The sequence below is a fragment of the Fukomys damarensis genome, unplaced genomic scaffold (genome assembly GCF_012274545.1).
Source record: "Fukomys damarensis isolate Sample0158 unplaced genomic scaffold, DMR_v1.0_HiC HiC_scaffold_3, whole genome shotgun sequence".
In the NCBI taxonomy this organism is placed as follows: Eukaryota; Metazoa; Chordata; class Mammalia; order Rodentia; family Bathyergidae; genus Fukomys; species Fukomys damarensis.
The window spans coordinates 39,439,033-39,465,182 of NW_022900915.1; the positions used below are offsets into that span (position 1 = coordinate 39,439,033).

Consider the following 26,150-nt stretch of genomic DNA (forward strand, 5'->3'; position numbering starts at 1 on the left):
TTACTGTGGAAGGCTTGCTTTCACACTACCACGATGCAGGTCACAATGAAAAAGGCAAATGATGTCTCAGTATAATCATGACAGTAATTCGGACCCCACGGAGTGTGATGGTTAATTTACATGTCAAACTGACTGGGCCACACAGTTCTAAATGAAGCATTATCTCTGAATTGTCTGTGAGGGTGTTGCTGCAGAAAAGAGCCTGTGCTCAGTGGACTGCCTGAAAGTATCCAATCTTCCTTCCTCAATCTGGGCGAGATCATCCAACCAATCCCCTGAGTTTCTGAATAGAACACAAGGTGGGAGAAGCCTTCTCCCTTTATTTCTGTCCCATTGGTTGATTTGGTACAGTTTGTGTCATCTTTCTTTGTTGCCCTCAGATTGGATTTCCAGTCTTCACAGGTTTTCAGGCCTTTGGACCTGGACGAATGAAATCACACCACCTGGCTTTCCTAGGTTACCAGCTAGCAAACAGCACAGCACAGAATTTCTCAACCTCCTCAGTGGTAAATGTATCTTCTTCTCTAGAGAACCTCAACTAATAGATCCTCCAAATGTAGCATTGAGAAATGCTACCTTAGACAACCCCACTGGGAATTCACAAATTATCTAAAACTTCTCAATCTGTGACCCATACCATTCATCTTCATAAATGATTTTCTTTCCCTCCTCCCCACTCTCTCTCACATTTCCAGGAAAGAACATAAACGAAGGTTTATGTCAATAAAAATTAAATGAGAAGCCATGATTTTGAAGACAATCACATAAAAATGGAATTACTATTCTGTGATTCAAGATTCTAGAATCTTTGTTTCTCTATTTTTAGTACAACTTTTTATTACCTTTTCACTGTTACTGTTGAATTCAAAGAGAAACTATACACTCAGAATCAGTAATTATTCAGAAATAGCCTTAACATTTTGAGATAAAGAGTTTCTGTTGAAAAGTCAAATAGCTCAAAGGCAATACTGCTTATCAAATTACATAAAGGACTGAAGTATATACAAATAATGAAACCAAAAAGCTATCATGTTCCATAGTTCCATAACATGCTTTTTCATCTTCTTTGTGGGAGGTTTCACTATGTAGCCTAGGCAGTCCTCAGTCTCCCAAGCAAAAGGATCACAGACATGTGCCTCAAGATTCAGAGAGTCTGTAACATTCTTAACACTGAGGAGTACTCAGTTTAATATTGGATGACAGGTCCAATATTAAAAGCATGTTTACCTTGTATACACCATTTCCCCAAATTCCAAAATGTTCCTAGTCCAAGAACAATAAATCTTCAATATCTAGGTCTTTCAAATGCCTACACAGGACAAATATTATAAAATACCTTATTTCATCAGTGTCTGGTACTTTTGTATAAGGTAGAATAGCTCGTACACGTCTTCTATCTTCTACTGGCTAGACACAATAGAAAAAGATTTTTAAAGGATCATCTTTGTCTCAAAGTCAAGAAAGGTATGTCCAAAGTAAAGCCAAAAAAACTGACATTATAAATGCCATATGATCGTTCAAATATATGTTTTCTGCTACTCTTGGTGCCCAGAGCCTAGAAATCCTTGATGTCTCTTGTTTGTTTTTATAAATTATTTCAAAAGTATAACCAGTATCTTTTTAACAGGTAACTATAGTAATCATTTAATATTAAATCAACTACACAGAATATATAAATTAAACTTTCTATGATAATGTGAAGACCTTTCAACTTCTGCAGTAACATCATGAAATCAGTAATTATTCCTCACACATTCAAAAATATTTGTTAGGCTATAAACATAAAGAATGATTTAAAATATCTAGTTACATACAATATCACAGAAAAACCCTTTTTTAAAGAGGTTGTCAATTCTGTTCTGACATTAGAAACAACTAAAATTTAATACAAGAAATATTTACTGAATTATAATAAATATAAGAAACTGAACAAGGATCAAAATTCATTACTGAAGCAAAATAAAGTTTTGAGATAGTTCTTTCAAATTTTACTTGCCTCTGGTGGTGCAACTGGATAAAGTAATTTTTCTCCTTTAAGCAAACAAGAAACATGACTGTAATAACCTATTAGGTCTGACAGTGAAGAAAAACGTCTTCCACCAATGTAGTAATCTCCACACATAGCAATAATCCTATTTGGAAAGGAAGAAAATGCAGCATGATAAAAATCTTTACACCTCATTTCTTTTTCTTGTAGTACTGGGGACTGAATCCAGATCCTTGTGCATGGCAGACAAGTGCTCTTCCACTGATTTCCCTCCCCAGCCTTTAGAGTTAATTTTAAAAACCAAGTTTCATAAGGGAATTATACTTATGTACATTTCATATACTTTCCCTTTTATACATACCTCTATGCATTAAAAAAAAATATCACCTAGTTCTGGACAAATTACTTCAGGTTATTCTATCTATATCTATATCTATATCTATGCATTTGACATGAAATACATATCAAACTTTCAGGCCTTAATTTTATAATTCAAATATTTAAAAATTCACCTTTCAATACTTTAACTCACCCTCCACCCTTAAAGACTAAATTAGAAATTTTAGTTACATTATCAAATGCAAAATTATAATATTAAATTGTACGTGAAATTATACTTTATACAAATGTGCATGTGAGAAGTTTAATATTCTTAAAGCTTATTTTAAAATCTAAAAATCAAAGATATACATTTTTCTAAATAAGATTTCTTCAATTTCTGCCAGAAAAATAAAATAACATACAAAATTTTATAAACACACACACACACACACACACACACACACACACACACACACACAAACACAGGTTCTGATGCCCATACCTCAAAATTGGCATATCTCTTTCACTGAGATGAATGTCTGCAAAAACTTTCAAAACAGCAATGCTAAAATGAACTAATGGGCACAAATCTTCAATTTTAAAGTATTTCCTCTATTTCTACTACTCCATAGTCTAAAAGTGAATATCTTTTGTATTAGCTTTAAACTTTTTTCAAAGATTTTTAGCTCTTTATATTTTTAAAGTGATAAATATATTTGGGATTTAGCACAGTAATAACCAATAATGTTTTTAGCCAAAAAAAGGTAAGCATTTCAATAGTATGTACCCTAAATCGCTGATTAAATCATCTAATAGAAATCAAGACTTTTTTTTCTGCTATTTAAAATGTCACTGAGTCATTTGCCTTTGTGAGAGCAGGTATGTTTATGAATACTGCATCAAAGCAGCTGTACTGTGTAACCTCCTACAGGGAATACAGACTTACCTAAAATGGTTGACAACATTTGTCTGGCTAAGAAATGAAAGTACAAAGGACCCTGGCCTCCGGTCACTCTCTCTTATAAGGTAGCTGCCAGACTTTCCTGCCTGTCGAAGACGTTCTTCTGCTATCGTTCTATCAAGTTTTCCATGATACCACCTAGGGGAAAAAGACACAAGATGAGAATAAAAATAGCAACCATAAAATTACTATGTTCACTGAAAAACATACTTCAAGAAGTTTTCAATACCTACAAATAATTCAAACATTTACATTTTACTCTGAATCAGTTATTACTAGTTATTTTTACTCAGTTGTTTTTAACTCTTCTCAATCTAAAAATATTCACTCAGGGTTTAATTTTTCTCAGGGTTTAATGTTTTCTGTAAACTCAGGCTCAACACCTCATATATGAACATCCTTTAATTCTGCACTTTTGTACCTCCAGGATTATCTGTTCAAAATACATTTACTGGCCAGGGATTTAGCTCAGCAGCTCAATGGCCTGCCTTGCAAGCACAAGGACCCGAGTTCAATCCCCAGTACCAAAAAAACCACATAAAACCAAAATACATTTACTGCAATCAAATTCTTACTTAGAACAATAAGATGGAAAGGAATGATAAATATATAAACATGCTATATATCTTATCATAACTATTTTGCCATAAACATTTACCACAGCCTGGCACATGGAATTTATGAGAAAGCAAAGCATTTTATTCCATTTCAGTGTTTGTGGTCTGTGACAGGAAAACTGAATGGTACTAAAAGGCTGATATTCTCATTTCCACTCCAACGTGAAGCTGAGTATTCCCTTTCATTCTCAGATTTTTTCTATAATCATACAGCTGAACTCAGCTTCCCAAGTGTATTTAACAGAAATGCAGCAAATAAACAGCACCTCTGTCCCTCGAAGCTATCAGATAATACGCTGAAGTGACTAGCTGTGACTCGAGCACATCCGTGCCCAAAGAGCCTTGCGGACTGCGACAGACATGCATACTTACAAACAGACTGAACTTGATAGATGGGCATGGTAAACAAATAAGAAGTCATGGTTATGAGACGTCCTTACATTTTATTACTTTAGCCAACCCTATTCCTTATATACTCATAGTCTAACATGAAATTCTCAGGGGAAAACTGGAAATACAATAAGCCAATGATGAAAAAAATTATTATACTATGACTACTTTTGTAAACTTCTACAATGAAAGCTTATTATACTTGACCCTTATTTCAGTCTGTGATCCTGGGGATTGAACTCTAGCACTGAACTACTTAACCAGACTGGGAGAGGGAGGGTTAAAATATTGAAGTATGACGTTGGAAAAGGCAAGTCATCTAATTTAAAATTTTTAAAAATCCTCTTCTTCAGTGTCTGCATTAGGAGTTCTGATCTTTAAGGACTATTAAATACGTCTGAAAAAGATAAGAAAACAATTTAGGTAATTCAAAAAGGATAGTTACACTGAAACCCCCCAAGCTTGTTCATAGGAGAGTAAAATGACTGATACAAGACTAAAACTGGGCAGGGGATTTGGCTCAGTGGTTCCTCCACCTGCCTTGTAAGCGCAAGGACCTGAGTTTGAGCTCCAGTACCAAAAAAAAAAAAAAAGACTATAATTTACTAGAAATGGTTATCAGAGGATTTCTCCACAGCTTTGGCCAAATCTACCTTTTACAGATCATTATCACCATTTGTAAAATAGGGGAAATAACCTTTTAACCTCAGCATAAATTAAAACACTTGTCCTAATCTTCCTTAAAGAAAAATACAAAATGAAAAACAGTACATATGCTATACAGTAGAATAGTTAAGTGTAAAAACCCTGGAGCTCTTGTCTTTGAACCCCACATCTGTCACTTAGCTATGCAAAGCACTTCCTCTCTGGGTTCTAATCCCTTCATCCACAGCAGAAGTGCATGACAATACCGCCTAGCTCACAGGGACTGGCTTGATATCACAACTAAACATCTTGAATCTGAAAATCACAAATTCAAAATGCTATGAAATCTGAACTTTTTGAGTACTGACATAACTCTTAATAAATTTCACATTTTGGATTTCAAATTTTGGATTAAGAATGCTCAATCTATGTAAATTCTGAAAAACTCCAAATCTAACAGGTACACTTTAAATACTTGAGAAGGGATGCTCAACCTGCATTATTAAATTAGCTGATATGTACAAAGTGGTGAATGCTATCAAATGGATAGTAAATGCCATTATTGCGCCACTGTCCAGGGAGAGAAATACTTAGAAAACAGTGACTGAGTCAGTGACCCCCCCAGCCCATGAAACGCAAATGTTATGAGCGCTGCACAAAGGTAATCAATGCTTGAGTCACTGAAGTCCCCCCTTACCTTTGTTTCCTCCTCTTATTTCTTGGCATCTCTTTGGGGAAGAGAACAAGAAACCAATCTTTTTTTATACTAAGGCACTGATTTCAGGAGGAAATCTCTTCTTAAAACTCCACCTTGCACATCACAGATTATGTACATTGGCTGGGCTGAAGCTGTCAAAGGATCTTAAAGTAGAAAGTATTGCGTTTGTCCTAGCAATGCCAGAAGCAAAAGCTCATTTCCCCATACTCACAGGCTCTTTGGAGGAGGGCAATCTGCCTTACGTTTGCTTAACATAGAACACTTGTTCTCCAATTTTAAAAGTAAACTCTCTCTCCTTTTCTGTCTCAAGAAAGATGAAACAAAGTTCAAAAAGTAAATGTATTTCCACTCAGATAGCTTTGCAAGTTTTTAATTGAGAAATCTTACTGGAAGATAAGAAGTCTTCTGATACCAGTCTCGGAAACATATATCAACTTATCTAAAGTATCAACATTTGAGATAAACTATTTTATGAGTCAACAATAAAAGAAACAATTTACACTGATAAACTGCAGGAATCATTCTACCTCCTCCCGACACTGGGGATAAAATCCAGGGAGCACTAAACTACATCCTCAGCCCTTTTTATTCTGAGATAGGGTCTTACTGAATTGCCCATATAGGCTTTAACTTGAGCTCTTCCTGCCTCAGCCTCTCAAGTGGCTGAGATTACAGGAACGTGCCAAGTCCAGTTCTCTACTTTTAAATTTGGGATCACATTAATATTTTTTTAATAAATGTGTACTGCTACTGCTGGAGACCATATGAGGGGCTATAGAAGGAAATTTGTACTTTTTAGTTTGCCTCCACTAATCAGAAATAATAAAATCTATGCAGTGAGAAAACCTGGTATGAATAGAAACACATACTTCATTCAACTTATACAATAACTTACAACTACCTTAAAAATCCGAAATGGAAACTTTCTATTACAGTAGAAAACAAAGTAGTGCTGCTATCAATACACTTCCTTTCCCTGAAAAGGAAACTAAATCAAAGTTCCACATTTCCCTTTATCTCTCCACTATGCCCTTCCTTCTAGTGTCATCCCTCCCTCAAGGGCACAGAGTTCTTACAGAGAAACAAGTAGCAAAAATCTGCCTGCTGTAGCAGGCTGTTTGCATAATTGAAAGTTCTGAAAGGTTCACCATCATTGAGCCAGACCATGTCTCAAAAAGACACCCCAAAGGATTTTTTTTTCATTAATTTTACTGGTACATTTTAGGTATGCAATATGATGATATTCTTCATTGGGAACTGGTTCCTTTACATGCTATCTTGGTTCTTATTTTTTCCCCATTCCCCCGCCCTCCCTTCAACCCTTCCAACCCTCCCTATTTATGAAGACTTTGTTTCTGTCTTTTCCTTTTCTTATATTTATTCTTCCCTTCTTTCCTTTTCCCTTCTCCTCTCCCTTCCCCTCAAAGGACATTTTAAAGTTCAAAAATATTCTGATTTATCCTCTCAGCTGGTCTCAGTGATAAACCCACTGCCAGGAGGGAATGTGCATTATCCAATCCAAGATTCTGTCTCTGTAAAAGCCCATTAATCTCCCATAACCACCCTACATCCCTACCAAGGTACTGTTCATAATTCATACTCACCAAACAAGGACTTCTGGAAGTACTTCTGTATGTTGGGCGCTGACTTAAAACATAGCTTTCTCCCTCTGTAGTTTCTCATTTTTAAGAAAAGGTGAACAGATTATGTATTTATCCATAGGTCATCCTAAAATAAGGTAATGTCTATGGGCTTTTTCTTGAATTTTTACTGTTCTATTTATTTTTACTTAAAGAAGTATCAGTACCTCTTCAGTTCATTCAAACTATAACTTCTGTAAGGATAATTGTCAAATTTTTTTCTCTAACTTTAATTTCTTTTCTAAGCTCCAGGCTTAACAAACAAGTACCTGCTGAGAAAAAAAAAATCTACAGTTAAAAAACACCAACTTCCTGTGCAAATACACACATACAGATGTGTTCATGTGATCCTATTCCTTTTAGTCCTCCACACCGTGCAATGGAACCAAAATTCTTCTTCGTGTCCAAGTTCAAAACATCAAAATCAACTGTGATTCTTTCCTATCTCTCTAGCCATAAAGCTACTGCCAACTTACATATTGTGACTACAACATCATTCATATTATTTCACAATTTTCTATTTCTTCATGAATAACTCTAATACTGTTTCAACCCTTCCTACAAGTATTTAAAATTGAACTTTTTCACAGGCTCTTCTAAACATGGGCTTAATCGTTTCACTCTAATAATTCAAATGGGTATCCACCAGCAAATAAGTACAAACTAGTATTCAACTTGGCATTCAACAGCTCCACCTTCCTTTCCAGCCAAACTAGAATGGTTAGCCCTACAAATAGTCATCTGTGCCCGACCACGTCTTCTCACACATTCATCACAAGGCCATTCTACTTGTAGGCCCAATGACACTTCCATAAAGTCATTTTTATGCATACATGACCTCTCTCCTTTAAACTTCACCGCACTTAGGCAGTATCTATCTCATTATGCTTTTCTACATGTTCCCTCTATTTACCAAGTCTTGCTGGGTTTTATATCCCATAGGGCATTTGAGACAGTGTCTTGCACATAGTAAGTCCATAAAGTTTTGTGGGGACTGAAATAAAAGCTAGGGTAGAACTAGTCCTCTGGATTTCGTATATGAAAACACACTTCAAAAGGCCACCAACAAATTAGCCCAGCAACAAATCTTAACCTTATACCCTTACACTTAATCTAATGGCAGTGCTATGAGTCTAAATTAACATCCTTATGAAAACGGTTTCACTATCACTACCTATGATACAAGTTCTGATGGGTACTTAATAAAGCAAATCTCTAAAGGCAACAGGAGAACATGAATTTAGGAGTACAAGAAAAATGGAGAATGTGATTTGTCCTTTTTCCATCCCAGGATTACAAATATTGTTTTTTTAACTATCCTCTTTTATTTTGAAGGAAAGGATGACCTTCCTCCTTATAAGACTGCTCATTTCTCAGTTCTCCTAATAAAGTAATATCTAAGGCCATGAGGAAGTCGAAAGACCCACAGCAGTATGTTAAAATGCCAAGGAAGAGCAGCTAAGGGAAAGTGCATTAGAAGTCTGGAGGATATGAACAAAAGTCCTGCAGTGGCAATAAAAGCACAAAGTTAGTACAAAATGGTAGTATCCAAGTAATACACTCCAGTAACTATCCCCATCAGTTCAGCCTCTTTGACACTACAGAGCAGCCTAGCTTGATTCCAAAGATCCCTTCTTAATACATGCAAGAGGAAACCAGTGAGACCCAACAACTCTGCACCTGTAAGAGAGGCTTTGACCATTTATGTACAGAAGTTCCCTCAAACAGGGATGCAGTAGCCCAGGAAACTGAAAACAGATACTGCAATGTCATGCAACTTCTTTACTTCACTCTTGATGTTCTCAATTTTCAGTCTCTGTAGGACAGAAATAGAAATCTCAGAGAAGAAAGATACTCGGAGACTGACACTTGTGATTCATGAAAAGGTCTGCTGTGTTATCACAAGGAAGAGAAGTAGGAAATGTATAGAAGAGAAGAGGACCCCCCAAAAAAGGTTCTGGCGATGATCAAATTTAACTGCTTCTGCACTGCTTGCCTGGCAATCAGATTAAGCTCTCCACTGTCATTTGAAGAGTTGATTATTTTTTCTACAACTATTTCTCACAATTTCTTTAAATGCACCTGAGGTGGCCCTCAGTAAGGTAACTGTAGTACTGCCCAAAGGAATGCAAATCATTCTCCAGGTACTCATCACTCTCAGGTAATCACACCAGAACACCTTACAGGACATTTGTAAAAGGCAGCAGAAGCCAAAGTACAGCTTATTATCCTCATTTTTTTTTTTGCATTTATATTCTTCTAGCTTGTCTTTTCAAATACATAGACATGGTCTCAATGCATTCATTCTAGTACAAAGAAGTTGAACATTAATGGATCTCTGGAATTTATGCACAACTTGTTAGTTTAAGATATATTACTTTTATTTAAAGATCTGAATATTGTCTGTATTTTTTCTAAATTTTAATATAAGTATAAATAGGTTATCAAAGACACCATATAAAATTTTATAAAATTTTATTACAATTGTGAACAACTTTCAGATGTCAAAGAATTGGCCTACACATTCATTTTTTAATTAGACTTTTAACTATAATGTACTTCACTGTAATAGAAAAACTAACAGACTAACTGATCATCTCAGGCTGCTGCCTCTTGTTTAATATTATATTAAATACCAGTAACAGTAGATGAACCTTCTCCTCTATCAAGCATTCTAACATGAGATATTAAACACTACTCAACGGGCTGTGGATGTAGCTCAGTGGTGCTGCACCTACCTGGCAAGCACAAGGTCCTGAGTTCAATCCCTGATACCAGACCAAAAACAAATTTAAAAATAAACACTACTCAGTATTTACTTCACATTGAGGCTCTCTGAAAAACTCAAGACAGTATACTTGTTTTTTAAAAGGAAGCTTTGGCCTCTGTCACTATCAAGAGTTGGAATGTAATTCTATACTCATTTATGAATATTGTGCATTTGAAAATCAGAATATATCCATTATAATAACACCCCTTAAAACCCTTACATTCTGTTTATATTCCAAATATAATGCCCCCATAAAGTTTAATATTTAAGATATTCAAGAGAGTTTTGTTTAGGGTCTTTAACACAAAAGAGGAGCGGATACTTCTACAACTGAGGCCCTGTATGTGACACACACATCCAGTGCTGTGATGAAGAGCATTGCTTAATAATATAAATCATAACTCTCCCATTAGCCTTAGAGACAGAACTCATTCCTGACAGCTGCTAGATACTTCAATCTGGATATTTCAACTAACAATTTAAACTCAATACTCACTTTAAACTTAAAAAATTACATTAGTTCATATTCTTCTCACAGCCTTCTTTCAACCTCTTCAATAGCAATCCAGTCACCCAAACTATGAGAACATTTACTGCTGTTTTTTAAGCCAAAAAGTAGATATGGTTCAACATAGAAACTTCTACCAGAATCACTCACTGCTCTATATTTTTCCCCACAGAGTCAATTAGTCAAAAAGCCTTAACAATCTCACCTTCTCAGGGCTCTCTCCCATCCTACTGTCCCCTTCGCATTGTTGGTACCTTCTTTCCTCATCATGTCTCGTGGTAACTCCACAATAGTTCTTCCAATTCATACTCTCCAGTTTTCTATTACATTAGTAATGTAACAGTGCTGCTACAGTAGAGCTACATGCTTCAATCATGAATCAAAAGCTGAAACAGTCCTATTGCTTAGAGAATGAAATCCAAACCAATGGTATGTTATTCAGTAATCTTAGGACTTGGCAGGCTCCACTGGACTACCTACCACTTCTTAACCGTGCTGATCACGTACTTCCAGGTATCTAGCCTAGCCCTTTGATCACACTATCCTTCATTGCCATCCCTTTGCCTACAGAAATCCATCTCATTCTCAGTAGGTGCCGTCTCTTTGATCCCTTGGTCATAGTTATTTGTTGCACGTTTTCAAAATATTTTTTAACCTATTAGTTATTTTCACATCTTGTATCCTTCGTTAAACTAAAAGATATCGAAGGATTCTGGGAATATTTAAGTCATATTCACAATTCTAGTCTACCACCTGACACAATGTTTTGACACTGACAAGTGGGAGGTGAGTAAAGCAAGTATATCAAAAAGCCCTGCCTACAATGAAAATTCTAAAGTCAAAATCTCTTACTAGAATCTGTATCTGTAGCCAAACTGGAGAACATTTTGTGTGCCAAAGTCAAACTATTTCCTTGGCCTGCACTGTTCTCCCATCCCACTGTAGAGACCTACAATCATCTTCCAAGGAAGCCCTATGCCTCAGGCACAGCCAAAATTCAACTACCTCAAATGTAAAAACTAAAGTTCACCTGTGCCCAACACAATACTGAATCTCACGCCCACCTAGACAAATGCCATCTGATCACGTCAATTCTCTCAGAAGAAAAATGCTGGTAATATGAATTCCTTCACTTACATACTCCAACTTCCTCTACTCTGAATGCTCATAATATCTGTAGTTGATGCAACATAAAGGTGAGAAAAGTTACTAATTTAAAACTACTACATAATAAAGTTACTGTTAATTTGGATAACATCTCATTTATGTAAAGCATACTTCCTATAAACAAAATTTGGTGAGGATAGCACTATTTTAATTTTCTACAATTTCATGATATCTAACTTAACAGAAGAACAAGTGGATTTTTGTGTTTCTATATTTAATCTGGTGCTGAATATTGTTTTGGTTAATATTAGTTTTGAGGACTATTGTGTAATATAGTTACTTTTACTTTAGATGAAATATACAAAATAACCATACCCATAAACATCTACACTTCATTAGAGTCTATCCTTTACTGTTGCATATTTTGTAATATCAAAGCACTAGCCATTTCAAAAATATTGGCTGAGATATGTAGACCTTCTACATACTAACATATTTTCTTTCCAGAAACAAAACATCACATGCTTCATATATCATCACCACATAGTAAAAGATTAATTTAGCAGGGCTAGGTCACCCAAATGCTAGATATTCACAAGAAAGGTTGGGCTTTTGTCCAACTAATGGGAGTTAACATCTAAGCCTTTGATGTTAAATCTACTTAATTAAAATGTGTTTGTCTACTGGGATCCCTAGGCCACACAAGACAATCTGTACTAATAATGTAATTTATGGTAGATGACTTGGTCCACAAGTATAAATTTCATGTCTGCAGTCAAACTGATAGAAAAACAAAAGTGAGTTACTGGAGGTTAAGCCACAGCAGTACTTCCGGCCCGTATTACCGACCTCCAGTAAAAACTCCAACACCAAGGCTCAGCTTAGTTTTGCCCAGTTGCAGACACTTTACACAGGTGTTATACAGTATTTCTGGGAGAATGAAGCACTGTCCACGACTCCAGAAGAAAATCCTCTCCTGTACTCCGCCACATGCAGCTTGCTGATTGTTTGGGACAGGGTCTCCCTCAGGCTGGCCTTGAACTCACTTATGTAGCCCAGGTTGGTCTCAAATTCAATCTTCCTGCCTCAGCCTCCCATTGCTGATCTGTTTATAAACTACTGCTGTGATATAACTGCTACATTGTTAATTCTACTAGCAAATGAATGAACTTGAAGGTGGTTTTAGGAAAACTTCAAAATTCCAAAAAAAATTCATCAGAAGTCATTCACTCAGTCAAAGACAAAGTTTCCAAGATATCAGTATTCACCTGAAATTTGAATTTTGTTTGAGAGCACAAATAATACCAGTTAAGTAACAAGCTCACTTAGTTCCTTTTCAAGAAAATGTCTGAAAACTCAAGTATGAAAAACCAGTTTGTCAGTTTTCAAAGGGAAACAAGTGAGTCATAAAAGTGGCTGGTTCAGCTCTCAACTAGTCACCCAAACCACTTGTACTCCAGACACTGCCCTCCCGATGCAATCTTCTGTGTATTTCCATTTCAACAGAGTGCTGAACACTCAAGAACTGCAACTTAGAAAATTAATAATTTTACTGTCCCATCAAAGCCATTCTTAAATTGAAACTGCCTTTTCCTCTCTTCCGTAAGTACAGTAGTGAAGAATACAATGACTCACTAGTATAATTGGTGCAACCACAATAATTCACCCTAAGGTTACCTCCCATTGCTCTACAGCAACAGCACAAATGTCATGAAAGCGAAAATGGCAAATAATGTCTTAGTGTTGCAAAACTTGCTTGGCTTTTACACAATTCTTGTAAGGGTGTAGGGATTCCTACTATTTTAGTGAAAGCAGTGTACAGTAGACTTAATTTCAGGGAAGTCATTCCAACTGCTTTTGTGAATAATCTTAGCTGACTGTGAGTGTTAATGCAAAAAGACATGACCATCTCCAATACTATAATAAAAATTTTAATTCCTTTCCCTCTATTTTTCTTATGTCACGCCCGGCAAGCCTCAGCTAGTTATAAATTTCTTGTTGTCACTGCTTCTAAGTAAGACCAATTCTAAGAACTTTAAAACTTTGAAAAAAATTTTTCAAGTACAGTGGTATCTGGGTTCATGAACATTTTTGTTCACAATTTCATTCACAATCAGAAGAGTTTGGCAAAATTATGTTTTTGTTTGCAAACTCTGCATTGGTGACAAATGACTGTGGCCATCTTTCCTGCAAGAATATAAACATGACCATCTTTTTCAGAATCATAGAACAAATTAAGTTCATGAACCAAGGTACCACTATAATTTATCAATTCAACAACCACTGTATTCTGATAAGGCTTTAAAAATGTTCTTAAACTTCCTAGCTTTGACATCATTCATTTGCTTACCTTTATAACCAATTCCAGTCTCTTCACATTACTAAGTTTTCCTTAACTGAATCACAGAATTATTTTAAGTTTCATTTAATATTTTGCAATTCTTTAAAATTCTAATCTTTGATTTTAACGTTAACTTCAACTATTTAGGAATGGATACTGATTAGCCTTAAATTATTCGGAAGGAAACATTAAAACAGCCAATTATCAAAAATTCAAAAGAAAAAAACTAAAAAGATAGCTAATTGTCACCTAGCTGGATCTTCTTGACATCACTTGTCATGATCAACAACTTAAGTCTTTTCTCTGGTCAAATGTTTAGCTTTCCTTCCTCTTTTCCACCATAAAATGTTTCCTCCACATCATCCAACATGTACCAGATCTTTCATCCATCATGTACATATTAATCCTAAAAAAGGACACTATCATATATAAAACTTCAATGTACCACAGAATGCATAATACAAAAAACACTAATAAAGTTGTAGCATTCCTAGTATATATATTTACTACTTTTCTCTTTCCAATGAAACATAACCTGGAAAGAAATAGGTAACTTCATCTGTTTATTCATTTATCCTAAGCATGTAGAATAGCACCTGGCATAAGATATGTTCAGAAAAATGTAGGCTAAATATACAAAACAGCGGTAGCTGACTATAGAAAGTATAACTGAGGAATTGAAAGCCAGTGACAGAAGAGGACCTTTTCAATTAGAATATATATATAAATTTTAAGTAATACATACATATATATATATATATATCATCACTTTTTTGTGTATAAATATATATTGTTTATTGAAAAACTGCACTTGTTTGGTGTTGTGGATTGAACACAGCCTACTGAGCAACACTTCCAGCCCCACAAAATATAACCCTAACACCCCTGACCTAGTCACAGATGTGACACATTTTATAGATATGTATCTATTTTACACACAAGTGTACATAAATACATGTACACATGTCTAATACACATGTCTAATACCAACAGTCACTACGAAGGATGGTAAGATTAAGGAAGGATGAGGGAATGCAGACTTTTCCTGTGCTGTGTGTTTGCTTTAAAACAAGAATCATATAATTCTTGTCATATTACTTGAAGCATAATAATCTTCCAAAGAAGAACAGCCAGAAAAGGCAAATTAAATCCACAGAAGTAAAAAGAATGTCATCTGTTTTTAACTATTCAAGAGCTACTGAGATAATCAGTACATAAGCAGTCAACATGCTGCAGAAAGTGGAAGCCTGAAGAAGTACCATTCAGCAGCCCCTTGACGTTGTTTCCCTCAGAATATTTGTCTCTCTTGGTCACTGCGCAAGAGGATGGGAACTCATGCAAAAGACTCAGAACATCTGCCTGGATTCTGACAGGAGGAAAAGAATCCAGGAGTATTTCTGTCATCATAACAAAGTTGGCATGACAACTAGTAGGAGACTACAGAGGCCAAGACTTCAGTCAGAAAAGGGAAAGAGAAAATTGAACCATAGGCTCAACTATTTCCCATCTGCACACATCTACTGAATTCTGAGAAGAAAGGACTGTGTGGCAAAAGTGAGTATTGGGAAGTTTTGTTATTAGAGTGGTGACTCCAGACTCTTGTTTAGAAGAAGAGGCCGTCCTTTACAGCACACTATCATTCAGATACTAACACTTCACTGCATGCCAAGGGACAAGGGCACAAAGAATAAAGGCAAACAAGGGAAAATAAATACAATAAAGGTGTAATACAAAACTTGAGAAAATAAAAATTGATTCTTAGAAAGACTAATAAAAATCAACAGACTAACAAGACTGATCAACGATTAAAAAGTCACAAATTATCAATTTCAGACTCATAAGTGAATACATTTTTTAAATTATTGATAGAGATTTTAGCAGTTATTCAGACTGAGGATGTATAGCCTTCTCAAAGGCCTGGATTCAATCTGTAGCACTGCAAATGAAAAAACAACTTATTCAAGAAAATAAAGAAACAGAAAAAAGACATAAAGATAAAATTTAACCATAAAATTTGAATGCTTAAAAAGTAATCAAGGGGCCAGGTATTTGGCTCAGTGGTGCTGCTGTCTGCCTCAAAAACGCAAGGTCCTGTGTACCAAAAAAAAAAAAAAAAGTAATCAAATTTACAAAATTGAAACAAATTATGAGAGTAACCACAGACCGAGCATATTTTTAAACAGCAAATAATTTGAAAACTTCATAGGAGATGTGCTCACTGAAGCTCAAAAAGAGAAAGTTACAAAAATACAGAAAACAGGGCCCAGGACTTCGCTCAGTGGTTCTGCCGCCTTGCCTTGCAAACTCAAGGGCCCAAGTTTAATCCCGGGCACCCAAAAACAAAAAGCAAAAAACAGAAAACAGCATGAAGATGAATGGGACACAGTTCACATGCATGTGGAATCCCCAAAGAAAGCAAGAAAGAGAACAGAGCCAGAGCAAAATCTGAGGAAAAAAATGACCCAGAATTTCCCAAACCCAAGGAAAGATACTGTGACAGCTACTGTGGTGTGGAAGTAAGAAAGACCTGGCAGACTGGGGGAGCACAGTCCTAGAGTCTGGATGAGCAACCTGAAATCTGCAAACTGAAGAGGAAAGACCCTGGACACGGGTCACACCAGGAACAGACTTGTGGCCCGGATAGAATTTAAAAAAAAGGCAAGGAGAAGGAGGTCTCCCTTTGCTTCTTCTAAAGAGCTCAGGTCTTTGGCTTTGGACATTTGTCTCCTCAGACTTTCTTTCAGGACAGACTCTTAAACCTCATCAGGGACTCACTCCAGACTCTTCAGTGAGCACCAAGCCTTCCAGCGGCACGAGAGTGTGTAGACGGGCTTTCTCACACTTCCACCCCTTATTCAGCAGGCAGCCACGTAATCCTTCATGTATCGCATATATTTACTTTATATTAAATCTGTTTCTCTAATGAATTCTGATACGGCTATTATCCCAAAGGTTCAAGAACTTCTATATATTCCAAGTAGGAGAAAGAAAGAGGGAGAGGGAGAGACAGACTCAGAGACAGAGAGAACACTCACATGCCAAAACAAGATCTATCACCCCAAAGTTGCTAAGAACCATGGACAAAACTAAATTATAAAAGCAGTCAGAATAGAAGACAATATTTTAAAATAAAAAGAGCAATAAAAATCTTTGCTAACTTTGCAAAAGAAATATTGTAAGCCAAAGAAAATGGAATACTTACAAATTTTTGAAAGAAAGTAACTGTGAACCTAGGGTCCTATATAGAGAGACTATTCTTCAGGAACATGAAGTAGTATGCTTTCAAATAAACAAAAGGGAAAGTAGTTGACAGCATTAGTTTACCAAAAAATATTAAAATAAGTTCCACAGGCAAAAGAAAAATGCTCCTATAGAGAAAAGTGGAAATCAGTATAAAATGAAGAGCAGCAAAAAGGGTTAAGTACTTGCATAAATCTAAATAAACAATACACATTGTCAATTATATCATTAGGATCTTATGTACAATTATAGTTTTTTCACACAAGAGAAACTATTTGGTATTTATACATCTGTGACTTACTTATTTCACTTAGGAGTATATCCTCAATATGTATTCATTTTCCTAGGAATGACTCTAATTTCTCATTCATTATGTCTGAGTAGTACTCCATTTTATAGAAAAACCACATCTTCTTTATCCAGTCTCCAATTGATGGGCAAATGGGCTGTTTCCAAGTTTTAGCTATTACAAACTGTGCCACTACAAACATAGGTGTGCATATATCACTGTGATATGATTCTTTTAATTCTTTTGGAAAGATACTCAGCAGAGGGATGGCTGGGTCAAAGGCCTAAAGGTATAGGGGAATTGGGAAGGGTAGGTGAAAGGAAATAAGGGAAAAGAAAAAAAAAAAACCATGAGAAAATGAAAAAATGGAAATAAAGTATTTCTAAATAGGGAAGGGATGGGGGAGTGAAAGGAGGGAAGGGGTAAGGGGAAAAAAATGAGAACCAGACCTGTCAATGTAAAGGTACAGGATCCCAATGATGAATGTAATTGTTCTATATACCTAAAATGTACCAATAAACTCAATGAGAAAAATAAATAAACACTGAATGTATAAACCAGTAATAATACCTAATGAGTACTGAGGCACTGTAAAATGAACATGCAGAACAATAACGTAAAATCAGGAAAAAGAGTTCAGGTGCTCTGAGTTCTTAGCACTATCAGGGAAGTGATAAAGTATTTTCAATAAAAGACCAAGATTAGCAGACTGGATAAAACAATAAAATCCACTTAGAAGAGACACAAGACAATGTTGAAAAGGTTGGAAAATTATGCCATATTAGCACTGATCAAACAAAATTTGACAACTTTGAGACAGTAAATATTAGAGGTAATAAGCAGCATTTCATAATAACATGCAGAATTTAAGTTAATTCTACATTTCTGTATATGCAAAAATACAACATATACAGACAAAACTATACATAGTTCTGTGTAATAAATTGCCTACACATAAACTACATCCATATTGAAATGGGAAACTACGTACTTCCCAACAATTGATGAAAGAAGCAAACTAAAGAAAAAAAGATCAGTGAACATATAAAAGACATGATCGAGAATCAAACATATAACTGATCTACAAAGAAAACTGCATCCAATAAAATATATTTTTGTATTCCTCTCCAGAGCCTATCTAATACTAATCATATGCTCAATCAAGCAAGCCCCATTATAAAAGGACTGAAGTCACGCAGAGTATGAGAGAAGTCTTCACCTCTTTTTCTGATCTGTATTTATTTTTATTTTATTTTATTTTGGTACCAGGGATGGAACTCGGGTCCTTGGGCTTGCAAGGCAGGCACCAGAACCACTGAGCTAAATCCCCAGCCCCTATCTTCACCTCTTTCTTCTTCCATACAGAAAAATCAATTGCATATGTATACTACATCTGAAAGTTAAAAATAAAGACATTTCTAGAAAAACTCAATACAGGTAAGTAAATATATGTATAGCCTTGGGTCAGGCAAAGTTTCTTAAACATGCCAACAAAAATTCAGAAAGGGGAAAAATTTGGCCTATTTAAATGAAAAATTTTCTCTGGTGTGAAAAACTATAATAGTACATAAGATCCAAATGGTATAATTGACAATGTGAAATAGGAAGAAAAGGGCTAAAGGTGTAGGGGAAGTGGGAAGGGTAGGGGAAAGGAAATAAAGAGAAAAGGAAAAAAAAAAACATGAGAAAATGAAAAAATGGAAATAAAGTAATTGTTAATAGGGAAGGGAGGAGGGGATGAAGGGAGGGCAGGGATAAGGGGAAAAAATGAGAACCAAGACCTGTCATGTAAAGGTACAAGATCCCAATGACGAATATAACTGTACTGTATACCTAAAATGTACCAATAAACTCAATGAGAAAAAATACATAATAAATAAATAAATAATTCTGGGGCCAGGGATTTAGCTCAGTGGTTCCACTGCCTGCCTTTTCAAGCACAAGGTCCCAAGTTCAATACCTGGTACCAAAAAAATAAATAAATACATAAAATTAAAACTTCTGTTCATCCAAACAGTAATAATGAAGACATAACACAGAAGATATTTGCAAGATATAAATCTATTATAAAGTCTATCCCAAGAGAGAAAATAACCAGAAATCGATATTTTAAAATGGCAAACCAATAGAAAACTAGACAAAAGAAATAAAAGCCACTTTGTGGAAGAAGCCATGTAAATGGCCAAAAATATACATACTTCCTCCTTAAGTCAACCCATCAGGAAAATATTCATTAAAACTATAAAAAGTCATAAAGGGCTATTTTACCACCTACTTGCCAAAAATGCTACAATGAAAAGGATAAACACATCAACAAGAATGTAGAACAACAGGAATGAATCCTCACATGCTGATGGGCAGGATGTGAATTGGTACAAACACTTTCCAAAAACTATTGTGTACTATGTCGAGCTTATATGAAAGAAAAAAAAACTGCTTATGCCAAAAAATTTCATAGCATGCTTAAAATATCAGTGTGTCTGTAAATAAAGCAATGATAGGCAGCTATATACATTAAACATCTCCTCACAGTGCACTGTCCAGCTGCAGCTGCTGCCCTCTTCCGATTCTGTTACATCATCTGGGACTTATTTTCCTTTTACTCCTAATACTACACCACTGCCTAAAGTTTGTCCATACCAACACTGCGGTAATCTTTGCAAATTCACGTATGTTCTACTCAATAACCTTAGCTTCTGAGTCAGTGGGCGACAGAAGTCAGGTCCTCACCTTGTTCATCTGCTCTGTACAACTAATGCTTCCTTTCTCCTTAGGTCAGAGATGTGACAGGAATCCATGCTTCTGCCATGTGCATATTTTTATACCCCTCAGGATTGTCATATTTTTCATTTTCTGTGTTAAGTAATTATATAAATTCAATCATATATATCATTTTTACACTTTTTCCAAACACCCTGAAATTTAACTTCATATAAAAAGCTCTTCCATACTCAATTATTACAGGCTTTATTCTAAAAATCATCCTTTTAGTATTCTTAGCCAATTTATGTTGAAGATAGTAACTTTTTTGGATTTTTGCATAAAATTCGTATATGTTACCTAGAAAAATTCAAGGAACAAGAATTTGAAATCCTTTCAATATGTTCCACTGTTAATGGGCATTCCTCCAAATAGATCACTAAGCACTGAAGGATTAGAACAAATAGAACTGCAAATACTGGGCCAGCGATGTAGTTCAGTGGCACCACGCAAGGTCCTGAGTTCAATTCCTGGTACCAGAAAAAAAAAAATGTTGATATTATCTCAAAAACAACTGCACATGATTTTACCCAAAAGCTTTCTATTATAGTTCTTTTAATAATAAGTAGTATAAGCATCCCAGATAGGAAAGCTTTCTCTTCTCTCAATGAATCTTAATTAACAATACTAAAATATCTATTCTTATTCTACCAGTCACACAGTATCCAAAGAAAATAATGACAAAAACACTGCTGTTTGTATATAATGTTACCATGTTATTCACTTACATGCTTTATTCATCTACTCTTTCAACATTTATATATTCCTGTGCCAATTCACATTACTATCACCCACCACTAGGTGTCAAATATACCTATTTTTCTGTAGAAATCACATTCAGTATTTGCTTAACACATACACTAAAAATTGAAATGATACAGATCAGCATGGGCCCTGTTTGAGAACACTACACAAATTTATAAGCATTCTATATTGCTTTAGGTAGTCTTGCACACACATACACACAACTATGTGAAATGGTAGATATGACAATTTACCTAAGCAGTAATTATTTTATTGTACGTGTACATCAAAATGCCACGCTATTTGTAAAGGGGAAAATGTTAATGTCACAAAAAGAAACACTGAATCATATGGAATTAAAACAATTGTTTCAATACAGTAGTTCACTAAAAACATTAAAACCACCAACAGTTTTTCCAAAACAAACTATAGGTTCTTCCTCTGTAATACTCTACAAATTCCTTTAACTGAAAAACAAGTACACAGTTTCGGAAATGCTATGACAAGCTTATGAAACTGCTGACACTTTAACATCCTGATAATTCTTCTCATTTGTTCAAAATTGCTTTCTTTGATAAAATGTCTGCTTCACTAGGTTTTAAGTATATCAACAAATATTGGGAGGGAAATAAATTACTTTGAAATGCACTGCAGTAAAAATAAGAAACACAAGCTCAATGATTAAAAAGAGTTAAATATTTATTATTAGGAATAAAAATTAACTATCAAATTTCATCCTTTTTGCTACTGTGAAAAACTACTGCTTGCTTTGCTTTTTTGCTTTCCCATGGAATTGTCTATTCTCTTAAAAAACTTCCAAATACCCACAAAGCAATCTCTTCTCAAATCCTTTAAAAAGTAACTTAGAACTCTTAAGTCACTTCCAGCTTCCTGTTTGGCATGCAAGAAGGTTAGAAGTTGCCACTCTATCCTAACAAAAAGTAAAAGGCTGAACAAACTGAAAAATCAACAACTTTTAGATCCTTCAGTGAACTGGGGTCATAGGGCAAACTACTGCCAGCAAAACTGAGAGACAGGCACATAGAGAAAATCACAGCTCATAGAGCAGACATCCACAAGCAGAACTTCCCCTAGGAACCAAGGCCAGGGAAAGAAGTTTGACGTGGAGACAATGTGTCTCTGGAGTGTAAGTGTGGACAAGCCACAGACTTAAAAGCTCTAGGGGAACCCAGTCTTACAGTTTTACCCCTAAGAGATATTAGGTCCCCACAACAAATAAGGGACAAAAATCCCATTACGCTTACAATAGGGCAAGGGGAAAAAGAAACAACTGCATTTTTACAAGGCCTGCCTTTAGGAGAAATGAATTTACCGAAGACTAACCCATCTTCAGGGAAACAATTTCCAGCTCCTTTAGCCTTTCCCAAGGGGTATGAATGCCACCCCCTTATACCTAGCCTTTCTTTCCACCTAACAGGAATGGGATGGATTGGGAGTCCAGAAGCACTGGTGAAACTGACAGTTCAGAGGCAAAGGCTCAATAAAAGTCAGGCCTAGTCACAGGACCAGAGAGTATTTCCCCCACCACTGATTACTAATGTGCTATTACTACTTTTCCCAGTATATCATGTATATCTTTCAACAAAAACTTGCAAGGCATACTAAAAGGCAAGAAACATACTTCAAAGAGACACTGCAAGCATCAAAACGAGACACGGTGGGCCCGGGATTTAGCTCAGTGGTTCCACCACCTGCCTCACAAGCACAAGGGCCCAGGTTTGATCCCAGATACAAAAAAAAAAAAAAAAAAAAAAAAAAAAAAAAAAAAATCAATTAGACATGGCTGGAACTGAGTAGTTATCAGTCAGGGAATCTTTTAAAAATATGGTGTCTTATTGAAAAAGGTAGACACATGCAAATATATGAATGATGTAAGCAGGGAGCTGGAAATTATAAGAAAGGAGATAAAGTGCTTGAAATCAAAAACAATGAAATGAAGAAAGTCTTTAATGGGCTCTTTAGTAGACTGAACACCGCAGAGGAAAGGAGCTGATCTTAAAGTTGTAATAACAGAAACCACTTCCAAACTGAAAAGTACAAAGAAAAAGACTGAAGTTTAAAAAAACAAAAAAACAAAAATCAAAGAACTCCGAGACAACTATAAAAGGTGTAGGAAAACCAAAAGGAAAAGAAGTGTAAGTAACAGAAGCTATAATTGAAACAATTATGACTAAGAATTTGCCCTAAATTGATGCCACACATGAAACCACTGATCCTTCAAACTCAAGAGACTACTAAGCACCTCACAAAGAATACATGCAGGCATATCATAATCAAGCTTCCAAAAATCAGAGGTAAAGAAATCTTGAAAGAAACTTTAGAAAAAAAAATACCTTACATATAGAGAACCAAAGATAAAAATTCCATCAAACATCTCAGAAACTATGCAAGCAAAAGGATGGTGCAGTAAAACAAAGAGCCAAAAGCAGGAAAAGAAAGAAAGAAAGAAAAACTTAAAATTCTGTACACTACAAAGTTATCCTCCAAAAGTGAAGGCCAAATTAAAGACATTCTCAGACAAAAAGAAAATGGACTTGTCAGTAGCCCCCTGGTCTGTTAAGATTTATTAAAGTTGTGCATCAGAGAGAAGGAAAATAATATAGGAAGTCTGATGTATATGAAGGAAAAAAATAAAAGAATGAGTAAAAGAAGATAAGATTAAATTTTATTTTTCTTATTCTTACTTGATTTATCAAGTGAGTTTGTTCAGCATAACAGAAACAATGTATCCAATTAAGTACCCACTTGTAAGTGAAATATATGTACAATGTTAGAAGAAAAAGTGAAATCAGAAATACTTCGTTATTATGAAGTACTTGCACCACATATAAAGTAGTATTAGTATTATTTGAAAATGTAATTGGATAAGTTGTATATTGCAAACTCTAGGGCCAACACTAGAAATATGCATTATTTTTAAAAAGTATACTTGATATACTAAAAAAGAAAACAAAATGCTTAAAATCACAGAAGGTGTCAAAGACAAAAAGTTACAACACAGTCACAGAAACTCTTAACAAATACGGTAGATATCAACCTAATTATTTCAAACATCAGTAATCTAAATATATAACTGAATATTATCAGGGTAAATCAAAAAACAGTATCCATGTATGTTAACAAGAAGCTCATTTTAATATAAAAATACATACTGGTAAAGAGCAAGGGAATGGACAAAATATACTATGTTAACACTAATAAAAAGGAAATGGAGGTAGCTAAATGACAACTTCAGAGCAAGAAGAGTTACTAGGGATGGAAGGGGGAATAGCATAATGTTACAGTGGTCCATACTCCAAAACTCCTCAAACTATGTGGGCAACAAACCAAAAATGCATGTAAACAAAAAAGCAGAACTGTAAGCAGAAATGCATGAATATACTATACAGTTGAGACTTCCAGGAGCTTCCATCAGAAAGAGACAGTTTCAACAGGCCAAAAAAAAAAAAAAAAAAAAAAAAAAAAAAAAAAATCAGATTAAAATTGAACTCAAAACTATTTACCAACTGCAGAATTGACTTCCATATATTACCTCATCAAATAAATTTTCTTTCATGCTCACATGGAACACTCACCAAGATAGCCTACATTCTGGGCCATGAAACACACCTTAATATATTCACATAAATGGAAACCAGAAGCATCATCTATCAGACCACAAAGGAATTAAAGCAGAAATCAGTAACAAAACGTAACTTGAAAATCAGAAATATGTGAATATTATACAGTACACTTCTAAAAACACTTGGATTAAAAAGGAAATCTTAAGAGCAATCTTAATACGAGCTAAGTGAAATAAAAACACAACTAAAAACTATTGTGGGGCACAGTGAAAGTGGTGCTTAGAGGGAAATTTATGACTGAATGTCTACATTAGAAATGACCAAAAACAATAATCAAAAATTCACTTTAGAAATTAAATCAGAAGCACAGAAATGTAAAAAAAAAAAAAGAAAAGAAAAAAATATAGCTAAATAAATAAACAAATAAATTTGAAAACAAAACACCAGTAGGAAAATTAACAAAATCAAAATATGGTTCTTTGTAAAGACCAACAAAACTGATAATTTTTTTTAGCCAGGCTAAGAAAAAAAGCACAAATTATTAAGAGTACCAGAAATGAACAAAATTAGAATTATGAATAATTCTATGCCCAGAAATTTGAAAACCCAAATGAAATGGTCTATAATGGATTTGAAATAACCTATCAGTAATGTGATGATCTCATCTGTTGATTCTAGTATTTCTAGTGCAACTGGAGTTTTTGACAAATTCTAGAAAAGGCAAGCTAAAAGAGACAGAAAGGAAATGACTGTGGCCCTGAGGCTGGAAATAAAGGAGGGATGGTATGCAAAGGACACAAGAAACCTTGGAAAACTTTTGTATTTTGATTATGGCAGTGGTTTCTCAGGTATATATGGATTAAAACTTCATAAAATTGCATACTTTTAATGAAGTTTATTATACGAAACTTACACCTAAATAAAATTAGAAAAAGAATCTACCAAAACTCTTACAAGAGACAATTTGAACAGGCTTACAGCTATTAAAGAAATTTAATCAATAATTAATAACTTTCTAAGCATAAAACACCAAGCCCAGATGGGTTCGCTGGTGAATTCTAATAAACATTTAAGGAAGAAACCGCATCAATTCTTTGCAATCTTTTTCAGGAGACAGAAGAAGTGGGGGGTATACTTCATAATTCATTCTTTACAATGAGTATTTCCCTAATACCACAAGAAGACAAAACATTACCAAAAAACAAAAGAATACAAGTCAGTGTCTTTCACAAATGTAAATGTGAACATCTTCAACAAAAATTCCCTAATCAAATCCAACAATTTTTAAAAAGAATTACAGACCACAACCAACTTATGAAGGCTGGTTCAACATTTAAAAACAATGTAATCAATCACATCAACAAGGTAAAAACAAAAAGTACATGATATTAATAGATACAGAAATCTGACAAAATCAAGTTCTCACTAATGATTAAAATGTTCAGCAAACTAGGAATAAAGGAACATTTCTGCACTCAGTAGATTATCTCTAGACTGACTTAAGTAAGCATCACACATAATGATAAGA

General features: G+C 35.0%; 1 protein-coding gene across 1 annotated transcript in view; it reads right to left on the bottom strand.

Moving 5' to 3' along the window:
• Positions 1–26,150, bottom strand: part of Rasa1 (RAS p21 protein activator 1) — a gene marked incomplete at its 5' end in the record, with an annotated part of 90,977 nt that overhangs the window by 50,258 nt on the left and 14,569 nt on the right. The window contains 3 exons of the mRNA XM_033765668.1: positions 1,337–1,407; positions 1,997–2,132; positions 3,255–3,407. Of these exons, the coding sequence (XP_033621559.1) occupies positions 1,337–1,407; positions 1,997–2,132; positions 3,255–3,407 (360 nt within the window). The remainder of the gene's footprint in view (positions 1–1,336; positions 1,408–1,996; positions 2,133–3,254; positions 3,408–26,150) is intronic.